The sequence below is a fragment of the Sorex fumeus genome, unplaced genomic scaffold (genome assembly GCF_029834395.1).
Source record: "Sorex fumeus unplaced genomic scaffold, SorFum_2.1 ptg000024l, whole genome shotgun sequence".
Classification (NCBI taxonomy): Eukaryota; Metazoa; Chordata; class Mammalia; order Eulipotyphla; family Soricidae; genus Sorex; species Sorex fumeus.
In genome coordinates, this window is record NW_026606081.1 from 49,044,713 (window position 1) to 49,056,161 (window position 11,449).

Consider the following 11,449-nt stretch of genomic DNA (forward strand, 5'->3'; position numbering starts at 1 on the left):
GATGCGGCCTGACAGTAAAGCTTGTGTGCTGCCCACAGGAGGCCGTGGTTTGAGCCCTGGGCCCCTTTCCCTCTCCCCACTCCCACCCCCTACCTCAAATCCACTAAAATCAGCGCATGTAAATTTAATACTGGTTACTTATCTCCCCCTGCCCCTTTATTTCCATTTGCAAAGCTCATGAGGCCTCATCAAGTATTCTTTTTGTTTCTTTTCTTTTTCTTTTTTTTTTTTTGCTTTTTGGGTCACACCCAGCGATGCACAGGGGTTACTCCTGGCTCATGCACTCAGGAATTACTCCTGGCAGTGCTCGGGGGAACCATGTGGGATGCTGGGAATCGAACCTGGGTCGGCCACGTGCAAGGCAAATGCCCTACCCGCTATACTATTGCTCCATCCCCTCACCAAGTATTCTAAACAGCAACACTTTCACCTTTTATTAAGGCAAGTTTGTGAAAATAATTTAATATGACCAAATCTCTTTGTGAACTTTCTGCTTACAATGCTTTTGTTTTTTTAAATGTAAGAAACATACAAAAAAATTGTATTTTATAAAAATCCACTTCGATGCCAGAAAGAATGGAAGCTTTGGCACCCAGTTTGCTTTTGCCAAGATTCCCTTGCTTTGCCCACAGTCGGCGGCTACTCGTCCTCTTTAGAGCCAGACTTGCTTAACTAGAGAGAGAGAGAGAGAGAGAGAGAGAGAGAGAGAGAGAAAGAGAGAGAAGGTCAACACAGTTAAGTGGCTAAATTTGTTGGACTTCATTTACTATCAAAAGCCAAGATCTACGATGAATGGAACAACAAACAAGGTTCAATGAACTCACACAACCTTCAGCTTTTACTGGGGTCAACTAGACAAACTATTCTTTCTCTTACGCTATTTTTAGGATCATCGCCAACAGTAGTTATTTTTTGGACCAAGCTGCGATGTGCTCAGGCGCTCGTCCTGGCTCTGTGCTTGCAGGTCACTCCTGGCAGTGCTCGGGGGACCAGCTGGACAGTGCCAGGGATTGACCCAGAGTTTCCTGCATCAAAGTGTAAGCTCAGCCCACAGTGCTCTCTCTCCAGCCCCAGACCCTGCCACTTCCAAACAGATTCCTTACAAACAAAACCTCAAGAGGAGAAAATCCTTCACAGCTTTCCAAGAAATAAACTGAACCCCCAAATATATACAAGTGCCCTACATAAAAGGCTCTTCTACTTTTCTTTTCTATTATAGATTCATTAAAAAGTGTTAAATTATGGTAAAAAAATCATATGCATTTTACCATCTTAATCATGCAATCCTCTTTTTTTTTTTTTTTTCTCTTTGGATCACACCCGGCAATGCACAGGGGTGCATTACTCCTGGCTCATACACTCAGGAATTACTCCTAGTGGTGCTTGGGGGACCATATGGGATGCTGGTAACTGGGGTTGGCCAGGTACAAGGCAAATGCCCCACCCACTGTGCTATTGCTCCAGATCCAATCATGCAATTTTTTTTTTTTTTTTGGTTTTTGGGTCACACTTGGCGATGCATAGGGGTTCCTCCTGGCTCTGCACTCAGGAATTATTCCTGGCGGTGCTCAGGGGACCATATGGGATACTGGGAATCAAACCCGGGTTGGCCAGGTGCAAGGCAAATGCCCCAACCACTGTGCTATTGCTCCAGCCCCAATCATGCAATTCTTAAACTGAAAAATATTGTGAAGTTTTCGTTATTATTATTATTATTATTATTATTTTGAGTCACACTTGGCACTGTTCAGGGCTTAGTCCTGGCTCTGCACCCAGAGATCACTCCTGGAGGGGCTCAGGGGATCCTACTGGGGGTCGGGGATGAAACCCGGGTCGACTGCGTATGAGGCAAGTGCCCTCACCGCTGGACTCCACCAGGAGTGATTCTCAAGCCAAAAGTACCTTTTGTACACATCTGGGTGTACCCCTACCAAAAAATTAAAAAAAAAAAAAAAAGGATTGTACTTTCTTCTAGCTAAACCATCCTGGGACAGATGTTTCCATGATTATTAATAATAAAAAAATAAAGCAGCATTTTAAGCTGAGGCAGTGGGAAGAGAAGTGTAAGGGGAAGTGAGCGATACTCACATGCTGAGCACCAGGCAGGAGGCAGATGTCCAGGAGAGCGCGGGCCACGGGGAGGCATGGAGGAGACAAAAAGGTCAGGGTCTGCTTGCTGTGCTGCAGAGAAGCCAGGACACCGGGAGAGCCTCGGCGCCCCCCTGCCCACACCCCCAGGAGGGCCTCGGCGCCCCCCTGCCCACACCCCCAGGAGGGCCTCGGTACTCACCTTCACCACATCCACCCAGTTCCATCCCCTGGGAAGTTCTCCTTTGTGGTCTAGAAGTTAAACATCATAATTTTATTACGAGTTCCTCAGTGATTTCAAAACGGGGCTTCCAACAGTCAAGAGCCCCCAGACGATTCCAGAACACCGACAGCGAAACGCTTACGTCGTGTCTGCTTGGAGAGCAAAGAAGAGCTGATGGTGCCTGTGAAAAGTGAGCACTGTGCTCCCGAGGGGACTCGCCAAGCATTTCAGGCGGGACCTGCGCTTCGCCGACCCGCGTTCCACTCAAGATGAAATCTGCTCTCTCGGGGGGGAAAGGCTGCCCTGACACAGAGGCGGCAGTGCAGGAAGAGACGGCAACCCTCCCGGGGGGGCCAGACCTTGCTCCCCCACCTGGCTTTCCCGTGGAAGTTTCACAGAGGGGCTGGAGATATAGCCCAGCTGGTAGGGAGCCTGCCTGGCAGGGTGGCCCGCCCGGGTTGCATCCCTGGCATCCTATAGGGTCCCCTGAGCACCGCCAGGAGTTATCCCCGAGAGTAGAGCTAGGAGTAAGTTCTGAGCATTGCCAGCTGTAGCCCCAAATCCAACAGAAGGAGTTTCCTGGAAAGCGAAAGCCTGGGCAGGGTCACTGCTTATAGTGTGCGGGTTTGAGGTTACTGTCGTCAGAGAGGAGCCAAAATTCTAGGAAACAGGCTGTAGTGACGGCTAACGACCGGCTGCTTCCATTGTGACCAGCTGACGTATAGGCCATCAGGGCTATCACTGCTGGGACTGGTGGCGGGCCACAGCAGAGACGGGGCCACGCAGGGCCAGGGACTCCTTCCACGATCTCCTATTCTACCTCTCCAGCGCCTCAAATGGTGTCTTCTCTGATGAAGGAGCAGGAGTATTTTCAATGTCTAACTGTGACCCAGGATCATTTCCTATTCAGTCCCAAGGATAAAGGGTGCTGATTTCCTAAATCTATGTATTTATTGTGTCTTTTTGGGCCACCCCTGGGCTCTGGACCCAGGGATCACTCCTGTGCTACTTGGGGAGACCCTGTGGTGCTGGGGAGCCTACTAGGGGCAGCATCAAGAAGGGCAAGTGCCTGGCCCCTCCCCTGGCCCCCCAAATCTATTCCACAGGCACGCCTCCCACACTATAAAATGACACATTTATCTGTGGTACAGACAACAGATTACCAACCTGTTTTATCTGCCAGCTTGCGTTTCTGGGCTTTGGAAAGTTGTTCTTTTTTGTCTTTTTTCTTACTCGATGGGGCTGAATTCGGAGTTTCGACCGAGAGGATACTGCTTATGGATGTCTAGGAAAAAAGACCGATGCTTAGACGCGTGCTGAGAAATGCGCTGAGTTCCACTAAACAGAAGCGCCTTCGGAAAGGAGCCTCTCAGAACCTTCTAGAAAGCGCTTCTACACTGAGGAAGAGAGTGCTCCCATGTACCCTTTGCCTGTTGAACCCGCATATTGTTGGCCTCCATCATCTCAAAATTCAAGGGGCCCGGGGTGCGCCGAGTCTGCCCTGGGTACCTTCCCAAGGAGTCCCGTGGCCCCGTGGGACTGAACCTGCCACCAACAGTGAGTCTCTGTTCAGAGGGCACAAGACAGGTCAGAAAGCTGCGTTCAACGGAAGCACCGCGCGTCCACGATCCTCTTCCGACTCAGCCAACTTGCTATTACTTGGAAATTTCAGGGTTTCTTTAGGACAATGACAGGGACCCACATAAAACATCCTGCTTCCCCGGGGAATGAAGAAAGCCTTGGGAACATGGAGGGTCATTGGTCCACGGGCGTCGAAGGCTAAATTCGGCAGGCTGCCTAGCTACCCCCAACTGCCACAGATGTCTTAATCTTCCCCCCGACACTTTTCACAACTTAATAAAGCAGGTGACACTGTCCTCCCCACTGCAGGATGAGGAGGCCCAAGCACAGTGAGATAAGGAAACTGGCCAAAGGCCTGAAAGGAAGTGGTGCAGTGAGGGGGGCCTGGCAGCCCGTCCCCCAGCGGCTCCACTCCCAGCCCTGACGGTGCCCACATTCTGCTGGGAACGCGGATGCCAGGACACAGGAGGGGCAGACAGGGGGCCTTCGTGGGTGAAGATTTCAGGCCGGGGCCAACGTGCAAAGGGCTGCTGTGTGCACTTCTCCTGGGGGGGCCCTGGGCTCCACACCCAGCACAGCTGGGAACAGTGGTGCCTGAGCACCAAGGCAGGCGGGCCCCCAAGCCCAGAGAAGAAGGAAAAGGGAAAGATTATGATATGACTCACAAAACTCCCAGCAGTGACCAACAGAAGATCTTCTAGCACGGAGGGGTCTAAGACGGTGGTCTGCAACCCCCCCTTGAGGAGCACTGGGCAAGCGCTTCGTTATCACTGCTTGCCGGACATGTGAGGGTCCACAGGGGCAACAAGGCAGAAGCAGCTGGTCTAAGACAGAGATGCTTCGGATGCCACGAGACGATTCTCTTTCCTGAAGTCTGCTACGTAACGAAGTTTCCTCAAGCTGCGTTTGCGTGACCGACCACAAGAAGTACCTGCCTGCTTCTGCCCTATCTCTGGCAAGAGCCCCTGAAACCCTTGGAACTTCAGAAGTGCTGAGAGTAACAAAGGTGCCTCTGAGATGTGAACGGGATGGGCAGCATCTAAGCCAGAAGGGAAGCACTGGCCCCCAGTGCTGGCACTTCCTGTGCCCGTCTCGGAGACAGAGGACACAGCCGAATGCACCTATCTTCAATCGGGAACCATTTCATCCACTCCTCCCAGACTCAGCGGGCCAGCGTCGCTTAAGCGCTGACCCATAGTCTGAAATCCTGAGTGTCTCAGCACCGTGAAGGGGTCACAGGGATGTGAAAGATAGCCGTAAGTTCTACCAATCTCAGGTTGGGGGGTGGCACACGAAGTGGTCTAGTCTTCATACTGGGATAACCATCTAGAGACTGGACTTTCCTTGTGTTTTTGTGATTCTTGGGGGGACACACCCAGCAGTGCTCAGGTCTCACTCCTGGCTCTGTGCTCAGGGATCACTCCTCCCTGGGCTCAAGGTGGGGGGGGGGACAATATGGGATGCTGGGGATCGAACCTGAGTCGGCTATGTGCCAGGCAAGAGCCCTCCCTGCTGTCTGGACGTTCTGGCCCTAAAACTTCACTGAAAATCAAACACAAAACCTCTTTCTGATGAAATAAAACAGTAACTCGGGAAATGAGTTACTGCTGGAGAGAGAACCGGGGTGGGCCGGAAGGGCGGCTGGCCAGGCAGGCTCCCGGCCCCCCGTCCGAGTCGGCTCTCAAAGGAAGGGCCCAGAGCCAGCCAGAGGTCATGAGGTGCGTTTCCTCGAGCAGAGTGAGAAGGATGGGCGGCCATGGGCCACGCTCACCGTGGAGGTGACGGGGTGGTGGTTCTCCATGAACCGCTCCTTGTTGTCCTTGGCAAACTCAAAGAGCGTGTAGGTCATGGCGGTGCCCAGGTTCACGTCCACGGCCTCCTGCAGCTGGGCTAAGATGCTCTGCTTCACGGCGGGCGAGCTGCGGTGCACAGGGGACAGGCCGCTGAGCGTCACGCCAGTGCCGGGGCGAGAGGAGTGGCCGGAAGCGGAGCTACTCACATGGTGTTGTTGAAGAAGGCATTCATGGAGATGATGGGCGGCGTCTGCGGGTACGTCTCCGTCCAGGAGATCTCGATTAAGAAGGCTTTGGGGTCCCCGTCTTCACCTATCTGGAGGAAAGGACAATCTCAGGCTGGTAAGACAGGGTGCCAGGGCAGAGCAGGGCCGGCCCGTCCTCCCCTTGCTGGACTCCCCGTGCTCATTACTTGACCAGAAAGGATTCCCAGAGGGATGTGGCTGACCTGGAACTTTCTCAGGTCCGCCGGAATAACTCCATTTTCTACCTAAGGCCTATCTCTGCACCCAGCCCTCTGTTTCTGCCACGGCAAGACTTGGTTCTTTTACAGCTTTGTTTCTGCAGAGCTTTGTGAGTGCGAAGACAAGACGGAAACTAGGGAGGTGGGTCAGAGAGCTGGAGCACATGCCTGATATCCTAGCAGCTGAGTTTAATACCCTGTATGCTTGCGGCCGAGTCTGATGCCCTGTATCCTAGTGGCCCCGAGTCTGATGCCTGGTATCCTAGAGGCTGAGTCTGATGCCCAGTATCCCAGCGGCCGAGTCTGATGTCTGGGATCCGAGTGGCCCTGAGTCTGATGCCTGGTATTCGAGTGGCCAAATCTGATGCCCGGTGGTATCCCAGGAGCCCTGAGTCTGATGCCGGGGCCCACCAGGAATTAAAAAAGTTAAATGAAAAAAGAATTTCTTTTTAAATATTAGCAAAAGAGTTAAAACTTTTGTTACCTTACTCCTTGATTAAGCTTTATTTTCTAACATTTTTGATTCTTTGATACTATAAAAACAAGTCTACCTTCTTTTCTCTTCTTCTTAATTTTTTTTTTATTTATTTGTTTTTGGGTCACACTGGCGATGCTCAGAGGTTACTTCTGGCTCTGCACTCAGGAATCACTCCTGGTAGTGCTCAGGGAACCATATGGGATGCTGGAGATCGAATCCAGGCTGGACATGTGCAAGGCAAATGCCCTACCGCTGTCCTATGGCTCCAGTCCCTCTTTCTTCCTTTTCAAGTTTCAGAACTAGGTTTTCAAAGGTTGAAAATAAGTAATGTCAGAGTGACGAAGTTTTCATTTAAATGTGTGCGAAAATCCAAACACATAATAGTACACTTATTTATTTCCTTTTTGGTTTCGGGCCCTAGCTGTTTGTGCTCAGGGCTTACTCTAGGCTCTGTGCTCTGGGCTTACTCCTGGCTCTGTGCTCAGGGCTCACTCCTGGCTTTGAGCTCAGGGATCACTTGTGGAAGGGCCCAGGAACCGATAGGTGTTACTGCAGATCAAACCCAGGTTGGCTGCATGCAAAGCAACCTCCCCGCTGTACTATCTCTCCAGCTCCTATAGGTAATATATTGAAGCATTACAGGTGAAAAACAAAATCGGGGGTTCTGGCAACCTTGTGTCTATTTTCAGCAAAGCAGTCATCATGCCTATTCAAGCCAGGTCTTACCCGATATTGAAACGAAACTGGACTTAACTCCCGAAAACTTTCATCTCCTTCATAAATAGAACGTAATGCTTCCAGCTCCATCTGAAAGAGAGGGATCACACAGTTCTGTTCAGTGGCTTAAAAGGATTAGAAGGGGCTGATTGACATGGCGTCTGGCGTTATTCATACAAGGACAACACCCCCCACATCACAACGGCTCCAACTTCAAACCAAGGCCAAGCACCAAGGGAGCGTCTCGACTCCCTAATCCTCACTTGGGTCCTGGGATGAAGAACCCTTTAATCAATCCCATGCCCTTGAGTTTCTTTCCCAAAGATCCACACTGTGAATTCTACAAACATGATAATGGCTGGATTTTTTTTTTTTTTAAATCATACTGGGCGATGCTCAGGGCTTCCTCCCGGCCCTGCACTCAGGGATCACTCCAGGAAGGCTTGGGGGATCAAATCCAGTTGGAAACATGCAAGGCAAGTGCCCTGGCCACTGTCCTACTGCTCTGTTCCCCCTGGCGAGGAGCGTGATGAGTCAAGGGCCACTGATGAGGCATCTTGGATGCAGCAGAGCCAGGCCCATCTCCCCGGGTCTTCCTCACTACCCAAGGGATTCCCAGTGGATTCAAAAAGAACTGAGCTAGGACAGAGCACAACCCCCTGGCGCCCGGGCAGGGCTGCTGTGTTCATCTCTGCCCTTCTTCTCTCACTCATGACACACACTAGCATCAAAACTGACAACTGGAGGGGACAGCCAGTCATATCAGTGGCCAGAAAGAAAAAGAGAACGCTAAAAGTATGGGCAAGATCACCGACCATGATGGAAAAAAGAGCATGGCCGCAGTGGAAGAACTTCCAAAGATTCCAAGTCGGGGTGACAGCAAATTGCTGGCCGGGACGCGGCCCACACAGGCTCCCAACCGCAGGTGCCGAACTATGGAGAATCTTGCCTTTGACGCTCCGGTCGCCAGTAAATCTAATCACGCAAAACTGGGGCTCGGGGGCTGGAGTGACAGCACAGTGGGGAGGGCATTTGCCTTGAACACAGCCGACACGGGTTCGATTCCCAGCATTCAATATGGTCCCCCGAGCACTGCCAGGGGTAATTCCTGAGTGCATGAGCCAGGAGTAACCCCTGTGCATTGCTGGGTGTGACCCAAAAATAAAAATAAAAAAAAAGAAAGAAAACTGGAGTTTGACAATCGAAAGCAAGTATGAACTTATAATCTCTCAAAACACATAATAGTGTATAGAAGGAACTAGAAGGGGTCGACAAAAGGAGGTCAGGAGTGCGGGGGTTAAGCATGCCTTGCACATGCTGGCCCCAGTTCAATCCCCAGCAGCACCCGATACCCTGCCGGGTGTGGTCTGGGTCATCCCTGGAGCTCCACTGGGCCTGGCCAGGTGGCTGAGAAGGGCTGGGAGGGGCCTGGTCTCCTCAGTTCCACCTCAAGGGGGGGCATCCCTGGACTCCTCCAAAAAGGGTGGGCTCACGGAGAAAAGTTTAAAGGGACCATTCAGTATGGGGAGAGCAGGAAGGCAGTTTTGAAAGCCAACAGGGAAGTATGGAAAAAAAAAATCACAGTCCAAATGGGAGATCCTGTCCAGGGATGTCCTGTCTCAGAGAGGTGGCCCTAACTAAGGTGGCCGCACTCTGGGCGGTGGGCAAACTCAGGGACACGTTACGTGCTGGGGTTCGCTGTGACAATGGTCCATGCTGTGGTGGGGAAACTTGGCCCAGGGGAAGTCTGATAGCAACCAAACGAGCTGGATTTTGGGTCTGAGTTGTAGCCTCCCCCTTCCCCCCCCACTGCCTTGCCAGTCCAGAGATTCTACACTCCTACTTGTACAAGTGCTCGCTTCTCAGCAGCGGCCCCAGCCACTCACGGCTCACCTAGTCTACATACCAGGTGCAACCCCCCTGGCCCCTCCCCAAAAACCCCTCCTGGAGAGGTTCCTCCCACACCCAGCACCCCTTCCAACCCCACCTTCCCCATTCAGTGTTAACGGTGGAATCCCCCAAATTCCGGAGGCACCGGTGTGCCCTAAGGGAGCTAGGATAAGGATCTCACCCCCAAATCTAGCCTGGAACCTGGCTGGCCGCCCCCAGTCCCCTCCAGGGGTGTGACCCACTCCTTAATCCTCTGGCTACTGGTTTAGGAGTGTCACCGTATGTTTTCGGTTTGGGCCACACCCAGCCGGCCTCAGGGATCCTTCCAGGTGGGGCTGGGGTGTGGTGGTGGTGGTGGTCCGGAAACACCCTATGGGCTGCCGGGGTTCTAACCCAGCTCAGCTGCGTGCCAGGCCAGAGCCCTCCCCGCTGGACTCTCTCTGGCCCCAGGGTGACCAGTGCAAGGCGACCCACAGGGACACGAGCCCCAAGGACACACGCTAAGGCGACCCGGGGTGACCCGGGGGCTGGGTTTGCAAGGGGGACCCCCGCGCGGTGGGCGCGGGCCGGGGTGGCCCCCGCGGTCAGCACGCCCCTTGAAGCAGGACCCCCATCAGCCTGGGAGGACACGTGTCGCGCCCGGGCCTCCCTGCACGCACCAGTCGTACTCCCTGGGGCCCCGGAGGGTGCCCCGGGGGGCGGGGGGCGGCCAGCCCGGGAGAACACTCACCTCCTGGTCCTCGTTGGCACTCATCGCGCCGGTCACCGGGGGTGCCCCCCGCGCCCCGACCGCTCCCCAGCGGCGGCGGCCACGCACAGGCCCCGCAGTCGGGGCGTCCTCGGCGGCAGGAGGCGACACAGCTGCGAGAGCCGCGACCGGGAGGTCCCGCGCGCCCCCAGCCCTCGTGGGTGGGGGGGCAGCGCGGGCTGCTGGGGGAGCAGCAGGCGGGGAGACCCGCGGGGGGCAGCAGGGGCGCCGGGGACGCCGCGGGGACGAGCCAGGCTCCGCCCCCTTCCCGCCTCCTCGCGCCTCCGATTGGTTCCTCCTCGCTCCGCCCCTCCCCTCCGCGCGACCACTAGGCAACGGGGCCACCCGTGACGCCACGGCGGGCTCCCGCGCGGCGATTGGCTCCGGGAGTTGTCACTCGGATGCTCCGCGCATGCGCAGGAGCGTTCGGGGAAGTCGCGCCCGCTGGGAGCCGGCTCCGGGGCGGCGGCGGCGGCTGCGGCGGCTCCGGGGCGTCGCTGGGCCTCGCGTGCGGGGACAGCGCTGCCCACCTCCCCCGCTCGTCCTCGCCCAGCTGAGGCTGCTGCAGGCCGGGGGCGTGTGTGCCGGGTGAGTCCGGGCGCGCTGGGCTCGGGGCCGGGGCCTGCGCTTCCTCGCGCGGTGCAACCCCGGCGCGGCCCCTAAACCGAGACGCACCTGCCCTGGGACCCCCCGGGGGCTGGGGGCAGCGGGCGGGGTAGGGAGGTGGACCTGGGCAGCCACAGACTGGCCATCTGCAGACTTTCTTCTCCGCTTTTTCTCCTTGGAACTTCCTGGGCAGAATTCTGCGCTCCTTGGGAGAGCCCCCCCCCCCCACCCCCAGCGCTAACCACCTGGGGCGGCTGTTTGGTGCCAGCTGTCCACCGCTGTCCTGCACCCACCTGACCCCGCGCTGGGTTTCTCCTGGTGGTGGGACCGAGCTGAGCCCCATCCTTGCTTGCTTTGTCTCCTGCGGCTCCCCGCCCCCTCCATTTATTGCAAACACGTTGGCATCGTTATTTTATTATTATTATTATTATTACTTTTATTATTATTTTATAAAAGGCCTGTCTCAACCAGGCCACCTTTCCCCACAAGGTTTCCCCTGCTTTTTCAGAGCCTGCTTCAAGGGTCTTTCCGTGCCATTCTCTTGATGACAGCTCCCACCAGCCCTGAGCTCCCGAGTTGTACCCTGCTGCCCCGACCTCCTTGGTGTCATTCTCTGCTCCTTGCAGGAGCTCCTTTTCCTGTCCTAAGAGTCACACCCCTCCCCCCTAACCGCCCCGCCATCTGTTCCTGGTGGGTGTCCCTCCGTGTCCCATCCCAGTGGTGCAGGATGAGCTTACCTGTTACACTATCACTGCAGTCACCCAGAGTATTTTTCTGTCAACATGTATTTCTTTAGCCTTGTGGCTTGAGCCCAAGCCCCACGTTTCTGTTGAAGAAACTCTGAAATGTCTACCTACCGTAG

General features: G+C 54.7%; 1 protein-coding gene across 2 annotated transcripts; it reads right to left on the reverse strand.

Moving 5' to 3' along the window:
* Positions 1–419: 419 nt before the first annotated feature.
* RWDD4 (RWD domain containing 4) lies at positions 420–10,220 on the reverse strand. Of its 2 annotated transcripts, XM_056114081.1 has the most exons (8): positions 9,964–10,220; positions 7,353–7,433; positions 5,892–6,001; positions 5,664–5,811; positions 3,479–3,596; positions 2,291–2,340; positions 2,089–2,181; positions 420–672 (listed from the first exon to the last, which is right to left on the reverse strand). In XM_056114081.1, exons 1-8 carry the CDS (start codon positions 9,985–9,987, stop codon positions 640–642), a joined length of 657 nt encoding a protein of 218 aa, XP_055970056.1. In that variant the 5' UTR covers positions 9,988–10,220; the 3' UTR covers positions 420–639. The 2 variants fall into 2 exon arrangements, with proteins under 2 accessions (XP_055970056.1, XP_055970057.1); XM_056114082.1 differs by lacking the exon at positions 2,089–2,181 and having other exon boundaries at positions 9,964–10,216.
* Positions 10,221–11,449: the final 1,229 nt, after the last annotated feature.